Source organism: Cokeromyces recurvatus (assembly GCF_025118155.1).
Source record: "Cokeromyces recurvatus strain NRRL 2243 chromosome Unknown BX663scaffold_12, whole genome shotgun sequence".
Taxonomy (NCBI): domain Eukaryota; kingdom Fungi; phylum Mucoromycota; class Mucoromycetes; order Mucorales; family Mucoraceae; genus Cokeromyces; species Cokeromyces recurvatus.
In genome coordinates this window covers 367,447-383,526 of record NW_026251398.1, presented here as the reverse complement: position 1 = coordinate 383,526, position 16,080 = coordinate 367,447, and the positions used below count along the sequence as shown (strand labels likewise).

At 33.1% G+C, this 16,080-nt stretch overlaps 3 protein-coding genes across 3 annotated transcripts; 1 reads left to right on the top strand and 2 right to left on the bottom strand.

Moving 5' to 3' along the window:
* Nucleotides 1-559: 559 nt before the first annotated feature.
* On the top strand, nucleotides 560-9,351 carry BX663DRAFT_551824 (armadillo-type protein; the record flags this gene model as incomplete). Its single annotated transcript, XM_051531311.1, has 9 exons — nucleotides 560-619; nucleotides 681-961; nucleotides 1,029-1,140; nucleotides 1,220-1,296; nucleotides 1,360-1,564; nucleotides 1,641-2,459; nucleotides 2,543-8,818; nucleotides 8,892-9,027; nucleotides 9,116-9,351. The coding sequence occupies 9 exons, from the start codon at nucleotides 560-562 to the stop codon at nucleotides 9,349-9,351; spliced, it is 8,202 nt and encodes a 2,733-aa protein (XP_051382947.1).
* A 111-nt stretch (nucleotides 9,352-9,462) lies between these two features.
* On the bottom strand, nucleotides 9,463-11,411 carry BX663DRAFT_434752 (galactose mutarotase-like domain-containing protein; the record flags this gene model as incomplete). Its single annotated transcript, XM_051523080.1, has 2 exons — nucleotides 9,463-10,563; nucleotides 10,692-11,411. The coding sequence occupies 2 exons, from the start codon at nucleotides 11,409-11,411 to the stop codon at nucleotides 9,463-9,465; spliced, it is 1,821 nt and encodes a 606-aa protein (XP_051382946.1).
* A 1,621-nt stretch (nucleotides 11,412-13,032) lies between these two features.
* Nucleotides 13,033-15,098, bottom strand: BX663DRAFT_509027 (uncharacterized protein). The gene is made up of 2 exons (XM_051527562.1): nucleotides 14,472-15,098; nucleotides 13,033-14,260 (listed from the first exon to the last, which is right to left on the bottom strand). The coding sequence occupies exons 1-2, from the start codon at nucleotides 15,038-15,040 to the stop codon at nucleotides 13,258-13,260; spliced, it is 1,572 nt and encodes a 523-aa protein (XP_051382945.1). The 5' UTR covers nucleotides 15,041-15,098; the 3' UTR covers nucleotides 13,033-13,257.
* Nucleotides 15,099-16,080: the final 982 nt, after the last annotated feature.

Sequence of the window (16,080 nt, the reverse complement as noted above, 5' to 3'; positions counted from 1 at the left end):
TAATTTATTTAATACTATTTATTTATAATATCATATGCTTTTGCAGTAGGTATATTCTAATAGGGCAAACCTAGTACACTATTGTATATTCGAAAACAGTCATAAATTATGTCTTGACCTGATATAAAAAGTTAGTTTTATTATGTGTATTTCCCTGCTTTAATATCACCCAAGTGAGTGAAAGAAAAAAAAAAGATGTGTAGTTGATAACTGCTTGACAGCATTATACATAAAAGTAATAAAAATGAACCAAAATAGTCATTATATATCATAATTATCAATAATAGAAAGAGAGTTAGAATAGAATTCTCGTATTAAATATACTCATAATTATTTGTCAATAAAGTTAAAGTCATCATAGCAGTAGTAGTGATTTTAAGTGTGGCGGTGTTCAATGCAAATATATTCGAGACTGCTTTTCGTTCCTTTAAAAATGCACAGTTAAGCTTTGCTAAAATTAAAAAAAAAAAAAAAAAAAAAAAAAAAAAAAAAAAAATCGAAATCTGTCAAACCTATTTCTTCTTCTATTAACCAAGATCAATTAAATTTATAAATAACCATGAAGGACAATTCAATTCCTCTTGAATTGAATACTGGTCAAGGAACTAATCGTTTCAAGGTAAGAAATAATAAAAAAGGAAAAAATAATAATAGTTAACGTCTAAAATTTCTACTGTTAGTACCAATCCTTCAAAACTCGAGTTGAACGAATTAAAGTTGATGTCGTACGTCGATCACGCATTGTTGAAGATGAGCCTGATTATCATGGCTCTTTCTTTTATGAAGCCCTGTTACAGTGGAAAGATCTTAATTTGACCAGACATTTTAAAGATTTTTTAAAAGAAATCACTCCGCTTGTGAAATCATTACCGTCTATCATTTACCATAAAGAGACGATTATTACAATCTTTGAAAAACATCTTCAAGTTAATGAAAGTATGGCTTTAGATGGTATTTTAGAGTAAGCATAAGGATTAACAAAACATGATAGTGGATAAACCAAGTTAATTCTTTTTTTTTTCATGTAGTTTGATCACAAAATTAGCAAAAGATTTGGAAGGAGAATTTTACCCTTATTATACTCGCTTATTATCACGCATTTTACCTTTAGTATATCAAAAGGATATTAAACTATTAGAGGTAGATATAAACAAAGAAAAAAAATTAAATGTACATAAAAACAAAAGAAACTCAATTTTGTATTATTATTTTTTAATAGAGTGTTTTTAATTGTATTGCTTATCTCTTTAAATTTCTTTCAAGACAAATCCTTCCAGATTTAGAACAAACCTTCAAGTAAGTCTTTATTTGTTTATTTACCAGCATTATTCAATATGATATTTAAAATTGTTATCGTAGTTTGTTTACAAGCTTATTGGGTGAAGATAATCAAACTCGTCCCTATATTCGTCATTTTACAGCCGAAGCTTTTGCTTATTTATTACGTAAGACTCGTGGCGCAGATTTGAAAAAGATTGTTCAGTATATCCTCAACACACTAAAAGCTGAACCATCTCAAGAATTTGAAGAAGGTTTAGCTATGCTATTTTTTGAATCCATTAAGGTAAAACCAATCTATATCCATTTTTTTTTCATATTTGTATATATACTAATTATTTTTATTCCAAAAAAAACAACAGCAAATTGATCATCGTATTCATTCAAGAGGTGAATCTATATATAAAGAACTTTTGATTCAATCTTATAACAATAATGAAGACATAAAAGCTGATGATCTTCCCAGTGATCCTATTCATAGTTTGTTAAAGAAAACAACACTTTTAGTCCTTCACCATGTCTATCGTCAACATTTTACACCAATGATTAATATTGTTTTGAATGAATTAGATACAGAACTTAAAGAAGAAGTTCCAAATGAAAAGAAGGTAGCAATTCAAATTTCAATTCTTAACATGATTGTTACTGTCAGAAAGGGAAGTCGTGTAGAAGATTTCAAGCCTATCGTCAGTCATCTTCAAGAAGCTGCAAAATATGTTTTTAATCCTTCTCAACAACATGCCAATTATCTTTATACAGAAACAGTTCGATTGATAGCAGGTACATTATTCCATGGATCACTGGAGGTTGTTATCAGCGGCGGTCGTGTCATTTTGGATATACTTCATTCATGCAATGTCGATTTTATTTATGGCTTTTATCTTTCATTGGCAAAATTGAAATGGCCTAATTATACACAAGTCTGCTTACCTTACATTGTGAAATATGCCTCTGATAGATTTGATGAATATCCTTATGAGACCATTCTATTTTTAGCAGAAGTCTTTAATGAAATAGAATTAGAAAGTGAGACCTTGACATCGTCTTTGACTGCAGAGGGTCTTGTACGTTTCCCAACTCTAGAAAGTAAGAAGCCATTTGTAGAAAGTGTTTTGGATATCATGAGTAAAACATTCGATTGGACCAAAGAAAGAGATATTTTAAATACTACTGATCTAAAGGTAAAAAATAAAAAAATAAAAATTGTTCAATTTGTAAAAGCAATCATTAATCAACCAACCATCTTTTTTTTTTAAAAAAAAAGGCTAAAGAATCAAATATATCTGCAATTACAGTCTTGGCTTCTGCACTTCGAATTCTAACCAAAATTCAGACTTCTGTTGATAAAGTATCACCTGTCATTATGTCATTATTTATTTCACTAGCTGATTTCTTGCAAAAGAATAATGAAGATGATAACTCAATTGTAAATACACCTTATATTTTGGGACATAAAAATTATGTATTGGAATCACTTATGGGTCTTGCTTTGGAATCATTGACATCTATTGCTTCTCATTCTACATCTTTACTAGGAGAATTGAATAAGATGCATGAAAGACTGATGAAGGGAATTCTTATAAATTATAAAGGAAATGAACTTATTCTTTCTGGTATTTATCAATACTTGGATCTCTTATATTCTAGCAATAATTACAAGGAAGTTTTCTCGTTGGAAAATTTCGGAATTATTTATAATCATCTCAAAGACAACCTTAGTTCTTATCGACATCAGTGTCGCTTAAATACACTTAAAATTTTAGCACTTTATGATCAACCTATGATGAAGCTGGATGACCAACACAAAACGCTTGAGCCTTCTGAATTAGTACGTACTGCACTTCATATGGAGGAAATTAATGCTACCTTTAAGGAGTATCGAGATAAGGTTCTTTTAATTCAAAAATTAAACTTAATAACCAGTTCGAAACGTACACCTGACTTGCTTGAAGATTTTGCTCCTCGTTTGGCCTTAGGCCTTTTAACAGTCAATTTACGTCCCCTTTGGGTTGAGGCACGCAAAATCTTAGTCACCTTTTCCAACAATAATGCTGAACTCTATTGGTCAATGATGCATGATGAATTGATGAAGTTTAATCATGAATATCAATTAGTTCGAGATGGATTTTCTAAAGATATTTTGGATAAGTTAATCATGACGAATGACATGAATGAATCTCATCAAAAAGCTACCAAGACAGGTAATATCACGTTCGAATGTCCTACTTTAACGCATATTACTCATGTCCAAGATCAATCATGGAAGATAATGCAAACGGAAAAAGCACAAAGCCTTGCTTTGTTATTTGCTGGATTTAGTCAACAAGAAGATGGTCATATGGATTTCTGGAACTATTATAATTTATTATTGCTTGTATTGAAGGATACAGCAACAACTACAGAAGCCAAAGGAAGACATTTGGTACCTATATTTTTGAAGTTCTATAGTGAGGAGTTTATGTCAACTTCTGAGGAAGGCGAGGAAGAAAATGAGGATGACAATGAAGCTGATCAAGCAATAATGATAAACGAAGAATTAGGTATTTTGCAACGTTCAAGTCGTGTAAATAAAAGTAGGATGACAAGCTGGCTTGCCATTTTCGCTGTTTATAAGAACCCTGCAGCTGCATATCGTACCGCTGAATTATATGACGTCTTTATGCATATTATTGCTATGGGTGATTTCAATTTGCAAAAGGCTGCCTTAGAATGTATTATTAGTTGGAAGAATCCTAATGTCAAACCCTATGCTGATAACCTGCGTCTCTTGTATGATGATACCAGATTCCGTGACGAACTTAGTAACTTGATACAAAATGAAGAACAAAGTCCAATTGATCCTGCTCATCGAAAGGGTTTGATGCCTGTCTTGATGCGCATTCTTTATGGTCGTCTTATTCAACGTGCCAAGGCATCTGCCAAGACAAGTAAAACAGCACGCCGAAAGATGATTCTTGGTAGTGTAGCTTGTTGCACAGCTGAAGAGATTCGATATTTTATTGATCTTGCCCTTGAGCCCTTCAAAATGATCCTCGAATTGCCAGGTATGGAAGTAGATCAGGATAATCATGTATCGAAATTCGAGTTTGTTTCTGAAGGCAAACGTCTTGTGGAGCAAATTCCTTGGAGAAAACAAACCGGTCTTTTGAACTTGTTAGAAGATATGATTAAACAGTTGGCCACCTATATTCTACCTTTTGCACCTGATCTCCTAAAGGTTGTTTTGTATTTGATTAATTTTGTACATAGTCGAAGACTCCCTGATGCCATGGAAGTTGATGGTGAAAAAGAACAAAGTTCAAAGTCAAAGGAAGTCAGAGCATTGGCCATGAAGCGTATCGTTGGTTTCTTCAAGATCAGTGGCAACTTTGACTTTACCTCCTTTATACCATCCCTCTTTTCTGCTTATATTACACCTCAACTTCCTGCTTTCCCTTCTACAACCTCTCAAGATGTTAGCAGTCTTTTGAATCTATTCTTAGTTTGGTCCAAACAGAGTAAATATGCTAACTATCTTGTTGATTATGATCCCTCTGTTATACCACAGATTATAGCCACCTTATCTGTAGAAAAACTAAACGAAAATGTGCTGAATGTCTTGTTGGAAATCATTGAATCTCTTCTTGATCTTTGTGATAATGAAATGGATGTTGATGGCACACAATCATTAAAAGAAAAACTTATAATCCCTCATGTTAATTTGCTTTTGAATGAACTCAAGTACCGCTTAACTCAATCTAAGGATGATGCCAAATTTGGTAATACATACTCTATCCGTGAAATTGCGATTGCTGCTCGTATTGCACCTTATGCCAAGAATGGTGAGCAAGCGGCAACTATTGTTGCACTTTTATTACCCAGTCTTAAGAAACCCTCTCGTGTGATCCCGGAGAAATCCAAACAGGATATTTTAACAATTTGGGCTAAGTTTATCCATATTGTACCTGGATTTGAAGCTGGTTCGAGCCTTTATCATCAATACTATAATGCTGCATCTAACTTTTTCGCCATTGCACATTCTCGTGAAACCCGTATGGGGCTTATAGAAGTCTTTCATACATTTGCTCAAGCTAATCCTGATGAACTTACAAAGGTAGATGAACTCTTGACAATGATGAACAGCTTTTCAAAGAAACGTATTGCAGAGCCTGATTACGATCAAATGCTTGATGCGCTTAGTTCAATTGCAGATACCTATTATGAACAGTTTAACATTCATCAATGGTTACCTATCTTACACCAATTAGTATACTGTATGCATAATCCTGATGAAATGGCAGTTCGAGGCACAGCAACACATTGTATGGTACAATTCCTGAAGGCAACACAAAGTCAAGAAGATGAAGAGGTCAAATATAAGATGATAAAATATATTGAGGGTTTAATTTATCCTGCTATCAAGCGTGGCTTACGAGCTCGTATAGAACTTGTTCGTATGGAATTTATTACTCTTTTAGGATCTTGTGTCAAGATGTTCCCCGAATTATCCATGTTTGAGGATATGACATCTCTTTTGAGTAATGATGAAGAATCCAACTTTTTCAACAATATTTATCATATGCAAATCTCACGTCGTGGCCGTGCTTTACAACGTCTTTCTACTCATGCTGAAGAGAACGGATTAAAGATCGCCACTGTCAATCATATATTTTTACCAATTATTTATGCTTTCTTGACCGAGGGAGATCAAATTCAAGATGAAGGTCTACTTCGACAATGTACAAATGCAATTACTGCTCTTGCTAAAGTTCTTTCATGGAATTCTTATTATAATTTACTTCAAACTTATTTGAAGCTTGTAAAACAAGACAATGAAAAGGAAAAGTTATATGTACGTGCCGTTATTTGCATTTTAGACTCATTCCATTTTGATGTTCAACATATTGAAATATCTGATGAAACAGTAAAATCGATTATGGGGCGTCAGAAGCTTCGCATTAATTATTTAACAAATGAAGATATCTTAAAGCAAGCAGCTAAGGATGCTGGTGAACTACAAGAAGAAGAGATGAATGAAAATGAAGAAGCAGAAGAAGAAAAGGTTGTAGTAAGAGACCAAGCAGAAAGGATTCATGATATCCTTGTTACAAAACTTTTACCCGACCTCAATAGTCTCTTAAACCATAATAAAACTAGAGGATCTGTCATTGGTCGTGTGCCACTCGCCCTTGGTATTACAAAGCTTCTTTGTTATCTTCCAGAAAAGTCCAAGCGAGTCAATTTACCCGGTCTCTTAACCTCCGTTTGTCAAATCATTCGTAGTCGTGCTCAAGATGTTCGTGATGTTACCCGTGATACTCTTGTCAAAATTAGTGCCTTCTTAGGTCCTGCTTACTTCAACTTTATCATTAAGGATCTGCGTGCGTCTCTGCAAAAGGGTTATGAACTACATGTTTTGGGCTTTACTGTTAACTCACTCATACAAGATATAATGAAGCAAGTTAAGGTAGGAGATCTTGATTATTGTCTAGAGGATATTGTTGATGTTCTTGTAAATGATATCTTCGGCACTGCTGGTGAAGAAAAGGATCAAGATGAGATGACAGGTAAAACAAAGGAAGCCAAGAGTCGTCGTAGTCCTATTTCCTTTGAATTACTTTCTCAAGTGATTCATTTCAAGCATGTCCATGTCCTTTTGATGCCTTTGAAGGAAGTTATGTCAAACACTGAAAGCAATCGTAAGCTTCTCAAAGTTGAGGATCTCTTACGTCGTATTGCGATTGGTCTAGTGAAAAATCCTGAATTCGAATCTCTTGAATTACTTGATTTTGCCTATAATTTAATCACTGAAAATAAAGAAGAATATAAGGTGCAACCAAAGATGACGGTTAAAAAGACACAAAAGGAACTTAATTTCGAAGTTCAAATGAAGAGGCCTACAGCGGAACCTGTGGATCATTATCGTGCCAATGCCTATCGATTTGTTTTCCTTGGCCTTAGTCTTCTTGCATCTGCTCTTAAAAAGAATAAGTTTGATCTGACAAATGAGGAATACCTTTTACGTCTGAGAAAACTGGTTAATGCAGTTGGTAACACACTTTACTCAAACCAATCTGCTAATGTTGTTTTATCAGCTCGCATCATGAGTCAATTTATTCCCATGAAGATCGGCAACATACAATCCGCTGTTGGTGTTTCAATTGATCGATGCTTTGCTATTCTCAAATCTTCAGGTACTTCACGTACAAAGACAGTACAGGCTTGCTTAAAACTTTTGATTGTCTGTATTCGTGATAATACCGAAACAAGATTGACAGAGACACAATTAACATACATCTTGGATTTTGTTCGACCTGATTTGGAAGAGCTTGAACGTCAAAGTACAACCTTTGGTCTCATTCGAGCTATTATCTCTCGCAAGTTTGTTGCCCCTGAAATGTACGATCTTATGGATAATATTTCAAATATTATGGTAACCAACCAAAGCAAAGAAGTTAGACAACAGGCACGATCCGTCTTTTTCATGTTCCTTATGGATTATCCTCAAGGTAAGGGCCGTCTCAAACAACAAATGACGTTTGTGATCAAAAATCTTGAATACGTCTTTGAAAGTGGTCGTGAATCGGTTATGGAATTTTTGTATCAAATCATTACTAAATTTGGTGATGAGGTCCTCATTGATTATATTGATCCCATTTTCTTTGCCCTTGTAATGCGTCTTGTGAATGATGAATCTAGCAAATGTCGTGAAATGGCAGCTGCTCTTGTTAAATCCCTTTTAGCTCGCAGCACAGAACGATTACCTACGTTTTATAAATTATTAAATAAATGGCTTGATGAATCAGGAAAGCCCAGTCTTCAACGTGTAGCTTGTCAAGTTTATGGTTTAGCTCTTGAAAGTATTGGTACACAGTTAAAACCACAAGCAGCAGGACTTATTCAACGTCTTTCCAAGATTTTAGAAGAGAGTCGAGACCGTACTGAAGAGCTAGCAGCTGATGAAGAAGCGATGGATGTCGATATACAATGGGAAGTAGCCTACTATGCCATCAATACCTTTGCAAAAATCATTAAAACGTTCCCTAAATTGGTTTATGAGCAAAGTACAGAAGTAGTTTGGCGAGTGATGCAATATATGTTGCTTTTCCCTCACGCCTGGATTCGTTCATCTTCTACTCGTCTCTATGGTGTTTTCTTTTCTGAGATTGATCCAAAGACACGTACAATTAATGAAAGCTCAACCGTATGCAGTTACCTTGATCGTGCTACATTAAGAATGTTGGCTGGCGACTTTTTGGAACAATTGAAGAGTAATCATGTAACAGAAGAACAAGCAGATCAAATTGTAAAAAATCTGTTCTTTATTGGTAGATGCTTTTATTATATGTCAGATGAAGAAGACGAGGAAGAAAAAGATGAAGAAGACCTTGAAGATACTGATAAGATGAATGATAATGAAGTTGTAGAAGGAGAAGATGAAGCTGCTACTGAAAAGATTAATCAGAAAGCTCATAAACAATCATTAAATTGGTTATTTAGAAAAGCTTCTTTTACTGCTCGTGGTGCTGCTATTCGTAAAATTAAGAGTGATATCATCTTGGTAAGTACTTTAATTCTATTTTATTATTAGTATATGAATGAAATTATTAATCAATCCAATATATCCTATATAGCGCTCTTCTGTTTTTAAATGGTTTGCAGCAATGTGTAATACAATGACAACTGAAGAATTACCACCTTATTTAATGCCAGTGATAGCACCTATTTATCGTACAGTAAATGAAGAACAAAATAAATCAGATGGCTTTGGTATGTTAAATGAAATAAAAGATAGTTGGGATATATTTAACTAACATTTTTTCTTTTCCTCTCCTTTTTTTTTTCTTTGGGTCTATAGATTCATTGCAACAATTGGGTACTGAAATTCTCAACTTACTTCAAAACAAGGCTGGACCTACTGTATATTTTGCAGTATATCAACGTGTACGACAACAAGTACTCCAAACAAGACAGGAGCGTAAAGCAAATAAAGCAGTCTTGGCTATTACTAACCCAACTCTCATTGCTAAGCGTAAATTAGATAGAAAACAAAAGGCGTATGCTAAAAAGAAGCGTGCCAAACATCATCAATAAAACATTTTATAGAGTATATATAAATAAATAAATTTGATTTTTTGTGTATAATAATAATAATATGCATGATTTATATATATATAACATAAATATAAAACAAAGTATAAATAATTATGTAAATGTGATGGTCTTGACAACGTCTTTACCAGCATTGATACTGTTAGGGAATACAGCCGTGGTTGATTTCACTTTACCAGCCACAGTAAACGTCAGAGTGACTTTTTCCAACTTTTGTGAGGGGTCAGCCACGGTTAGACGATAAAGGGTATTGGCCTCTATTTCTCTAAACAAGAGAACGCAAGGTTGATTCGTCTTGATTGTTGTAGTTGAACCCCAAGGGGGAGTATAAACGCCTGCCGTCCAGAAGGCGACAGCAATAGATTTGTCTGCCGCACTATAGGCGGCATTGACCTGTGGCGAACTTGCTTTAAAATCAAGGGCGATAGGTGTTATACCTTTAGCTACTTGAGCATTAAAATCAGTGGCATTGATACCAGGCTGGACCACGTACTGCGTCAAGAGACCTTGATTTGTCTCAGTCTTAGCTGAGTGTTTGATGTAGGCTGTCCAAAGTTGTTGTTGATCATTCCCTGTCGAGATACCGATCGAAGCCCAGTTAGAGGCACGAGGTCTAGAGTCGACGTAAAGGACCTCAGGGGTCGTAGGGAAATAATAACCAATGTTATCGTGCCAGATGCTATTAGAGCCCGCTGTAGTAGCATAGGTTGTATTTGTATTCCTAAGTTTTCCCGCAACGTATATGTCACCATTACGACGACGTTGATCAAGGACTGTGACGAGCTGTGCGGTTGTGTTCTTTGATATAACGGATCCTATCTGAATGGCATAGCCTGTAGGAAAGAAGAAGGCTGTCTTCTTGAAGGCCAAATTCCCATTACGAGGATTAAGATAGTCCATTACAGCAATTCCCGTATTCCCATCTGTTGCACCCCCGACGAATGCCCTTTTCCCCTTTGTTTTCACTGTACTGCAACTTAAGGGAGTACCAAAGGTATCTACCGTGATTCCAGGTACTAATTCCCAATTCCAGGCGCCAAATGTATCAACATATTCATCACCTGTTAAATAGTTGTAAATCGCACCATCACTAAGATGAAAACCATAAGGGTTTTGATTATTAAGACATTCTGAATTTACGGTACGACTGGAATACATTTTCATAGTAGTAACATAATTAGGAGCACGATGAATCTATATATATATATATATATATATATATGTGTGTGTGTGTGTGTGTGTGTGTATGTATGTTTGTATATATTAATAAATGAATTCTTCTTTTTTTTTTCTATAAATTCTTCTACTAACTATATACTAACCATATAGTCTGCATTATAAAAGTATCGAGTACCCACTAGATCACCTTGATTAGCATCACCTGTAGAAGGGGACTCTAAACGGTTTACAATGGAATCAATTACACCTTGCTTTGACCAACCTTCAGCACTTTCAGCTACACTATCAAAATTGATGGCTACCCCACCACTGGCTTGTTTATCAGAATATTTAAAGGAAACCATGCGACCAATCACACTGTATTGCCAAAGAAGCAAATTCAATTTAATATCAGATACAATCATCCATTCTGTACCGCTCATCAAGGTAGCAAAGGCCGTTTGAGTTAATAAAGTCGGTGCTACCGAAGTCCCTTTCGTCTCTGTAAAGACAGACAAGAGATCATTCATGTAATCCTGACCATAATTACCATTGTAAAGCAACCCATCATGTTGCATAAAGGAGCCATCTGCTTGAATGCCATCTCCAGCTACTCTTGGACTGATCTCGACACCTCCATAAAAGTACTCTAGGGCAATCTTGACGGCTGTCGCATTTTGAGTCAAGAGGCCCATACTAAAGCCAACAGAGGCAACATCCAAAAGATTCGCACCCGTCCAGTTACTGACAGGACGAATACGACCCACAATCCTGTCAAAGGAGCGGGTTTGAATGTCCTTACAACCCATGAGTTGTTTACTCGTTAATCCATGTTCTTGAAGTAATAAACAAATATCGCTTATATAGGTGGGGACAGAGATCATTTGATTAAACCAGTTTTTATTCCATAGGCCAGGTGTCCCGCAAGGACAGTTATAGTTAGATACGCCACCGCTATCTATACAGTCAGTTTCTTTAAAATCATGATCAAGCCAGTAATTGAGAGCTAAATTAATTTTATTTAAAAGACTAGAAGAATCTGTAAAATTGGAAACATAAGCACTCGTAAGTAAACCTAAAAAAAAAAAAAAAAAAAAAAAAAAACATGTTAATAACTATTCGTATTTTAAAATTGACGGGGTAGTATGTATATAAATGAGACAAATAACTTTACGTATTCTCATTAAATGTTCTGTTGCAGGCCAATTCGCTTTTCTATAAAATATATAATAGATGTCAGTATATTGTTTGTACATACATATGTATATATATATATATATATATGTGTGTGTGTGTGTATGTATGTATGTATGTATCCCTCTTATCTACTTGATTTCTATACATACCTTGCATCACATCCACTAGTCATATCAATATCGGACCAAACTCCTTTTGATGAAAGTGAAGTCATCCTAAAGAGTTTTTCAAAAAAAAATAAGTTATAAAATAGCACTTTTTTCTCTCTCTCTCTCTTTTATTATGATTGCTCATGATGGCCCATCATTGATAGAAAAAAAAAAAGAAAAGAAAAGCTTTTAATCATTCAGGTTATAGCTCTATATTACCATTTGTTTATATTATTAGTTGTGGTAGAATAACCTTTAACAATATTAGATACACGGCGACTTGTCATTAATGTCATTTCGTCTTCTGTAGGCTCATTAATAGCAGCATACACAAATTGAGAAAGAAACAGGATAGAGATTGCTATAGCCGAAAGAGGACTTCGCATTGTATAGAGGGTATATTATAATATAAGATATATATATGTATATACAGAGTGAAGAGGAGGAAAAAAAAAAAAAGTAAAAAGTAAAATGAAAAATATCATAGCTATGCTAGTTTTATATACACATATATGTATATATATATAAATATATATTTGTATGTATTTTTTTTTCCCTCGTTACTATTTGCACAGATCATGATTCGCTCATATATTAGTTCTTCCTACTCTTCATTTATACCTCTTATCTTATAGTTTTGTAATACAAAAGCTTAGTTGCTAAACGTGTTAATTAACCAAACATTGATAACTTTTGAGTTACTATGCCTCATTTGTTGTTTGACAATATTATTCATTTATTTATTTGTACGAGAAGATCAAATTCATGACTTTTATATATTATGCATTGTTATTTTTAAATGCACATTACAAGGCGGCCGATGCAAAGAAATAATAATAATAAAAAGGGTCGGCAATAAATTACTATGGCAATAAATTTGTATTTAAATATAGTTTCTATACAATTTATGACAAAAAAAAATAGACATTCATGTATATTATAAAAGGAATAAAGATTAAAGTTTATCTTTAAATGCATACTACTGTAACAAATTCCATTAAAAATAAACTCAGGGTAAGAATAGGAAGAATGGAGGGGACTTCTTCTTTCTTTTTCTTTTTTTTTCTTTTAATATTTATACATAAAAAGAATAATCTGAGTCTTTTAACATCATTCAAATAGAGCAAATTTGATTTGTACAACATAAAGATATATTTGCCACAGCTTCATATTATGTAATAAGGAAATAGACTAATAATAAGCTTCATTTACGTGAAACTATAATATGTATTTTATGTACACAAATTATATATGCATTTAACAACAATTATATAAAATGGGGGGGGAGAAAATGACAACAAAAACAATGGGTATTTTATAATAATGCCAAATATAGAATATACACAATGATATAGCCAAGTTTTCCTTTGATCTAGTGCAGAGGTCAATTTGAAAAATTTTTAAATTTACATGCCAATCGAACCAATTTTGATGATTGTCTTCTTTGTTGTTGTTGTCTATTCAATTTGACCATGTTATAATTTCCTGTAAAGATATTATTCTCGAATGTGATAAAGGAAATATGACTCGTATCTAAAGGTAATGGTGGAGGAAGAGGAGGTGGAATAGTAGTAGTGGAAGAACAAGAAGAAGAATAATAGGATCGAGTATGATTAGTGCGATAATTGTTGGTATTAGTCTGTACTAATCTCTCCTTCTTCTTTATAGATTGTTGAGGTAATATAGGAAGATAGGGCAAATGAATAAAATCACTAGAAGTTTCCGGCTGTGTACTAAACATGCTTAGGATACGATCATTTGCATAAGACCAATGTGCAGAACAAAGTGTATATTCAAGTGGAATCTGCATATCTAATTTCTCCATTAAACGCCCGCGTAAAACATAAGATTCGATATAAGGACCATGACATGTAGTACATGATTTTGCAGATTTAATATAGTGGATCAAGTGTTGAGGTAATGATGACCCTATTATCCCTTTCTTTGATCGTATCAGATTACGTGCACAGATTTCTAGTAGAGAAGGTGGATTATGCTTTAAAGGATAAGATAAGCCTTCATTTTGAAATGGACAATTTTCAAGTCGCAGTCGACGTAAGAAGGGAAGTTGAGATATTTCAGCGGGTAAAACTTTAAGTGGATTTTGTGTGAGATCTAATGAAACTAATTCAAAGAGACCAATTATTTCAACTGGTAATTTAGAGATTTGATTAAAGGCCAAAGATAAATGTTTTAGCTTGTTCAAATAACTAATGCATGGTGTAAGTTGTTTTAATTGATTATAAGAGACATCTAACTCCAAAAGATTTGACAAATAACCTATTGTATCCGGTAAATAGAGTAATTGGTTCCTTGATAATAATAGTATTTCTAGACTCTGCATATAACCGATTGACTCTGGTAATTCAGTCAAGTGATTATTAGATCTATATAAAATGTAAATGAATATGAATATAAAAATATACATATATGTATATGTGGGTGTGTATATGTGGGTGTATATACAAATAGATACATGTATGTATAAATTTATATATAGAGATAGATAGATTAGATATTGTATAACTATCTGAGGATTGCCACCTCTCCTTACATTATTATGTATATATCATGTCATACTACTTTATTATTACTTACAAGTCTAATTTATGAACCATGGTTAACAAGCCTATATTGTGACTAAGACTACGTATAGATTTAGATGGTAGATAAACGTCTTCAATAGCCTTGTCAGAAGCAGCTAGCATAATATCGGCAAATGAAATTCGATTTGTTTTTCCACCTCTTCTAACGTGATGATGATATTCTTCATTATCATTCATATCTTCTTTTGGCGGTTGTATTTCATTTGTAACTGAATGATGATAATAAGTTTTATCTATATAACCCAAATCCCCTGCCAACTGTCTATCTTCTTTGTATGAAGGTGACCTATAACCAGAGTCAGGTCGTTGATGACATATACTTTTTTCACTTAATGAAGTTAAAGATGATATAGTAGATAGTGTATGATTATTGCTTGTGTTTAATGATGATGGTAAAGAAGAAGTTAAACCGTATATTTCAGGACGAGTCAGTATCAAACTATCATTGTTGTTATCATTTAATGATGATGTATGACTGTATTCCATAGTGTCATTCTTATTTGGTTCTAATAAATAAGCAAATGTAAAAGAATCGTTTAATTTACTTTCTCCCTGTCCCATTTAAAGATAAACAAGTTAAAAGAAGAAGTCTATAAATAAGAGAAACCTTTTTTTTTTTTTGGGAATTCCATGTTTCTAAAAAAAAAAAAAAAAAAAAAAAAAAAAAAAAAAAAAAAAAAAAAATTCTTTTCAGGGGAATTTTTACTGTAAAAAAAAAAAGAAAAAATATACAACAAATTAGGCAATTAGTTTTTTTGGATCCTATACTTCTAGTAATCATGTATGTTCCTACTGGACTGAAAAGAAAAAAAAAACTATATTTTATCTTACTTTATTTAATAGATTTTTTTATGCCTAAAACAAAAATAATTCTCTCTTACTGCAAAATTGTTATCTTTAAGTATGTCTTCTGTATTCTTTCCCGCTCTTTTAGACATGTTTTTTCTTTCAAATTCATAAAAATGATATTTTTTTAACTCCGTTATTATTATTATTATTTTATTATTATTTTTTTCTTTATTTATTTATAGACTTCTATTTTTTAATTTACTTTTTAAATGATAAAATTCTATTGAAAGAGAAGTAGTATTTGTTTAATAGTGTTGATACATAGTTTTATAGACAAGTAAGCATTAGGGGAAAGTACGGAGTTTACGGAATAACTAATCAGCCAGACTTTTATGTATGCATATATGTAAGTTATTATTAGCCGCTGCCTATCAAAAATAACCTAATTAATGATACATTTGATCAGCAGCAATAATGACTTATTTTACTTGAAATAATTACATATAAATATATTCTCTAAACCTATTTGTTCTCTATTCATAAATTTCTATATGTAAATCTCTTATATCCTATTACATTTCTTGATTCTATTCAATATGCATGGTGTTAATGGGCCTGGGTTATTATTTAAAATTTCTCATACGACACTATAATGGTTACAATGAGTTGCAAAGGGGATAAATCTATTACAAAGACCTACTTCTTCTTCTTTTATATAGGATAGTATATATTATATACTACTTGAGCTTAATTATTTCCAATATCCTTTATCGTTAGAGTTTATGGGGCAAATATTCCCCTTTCTATTTGAC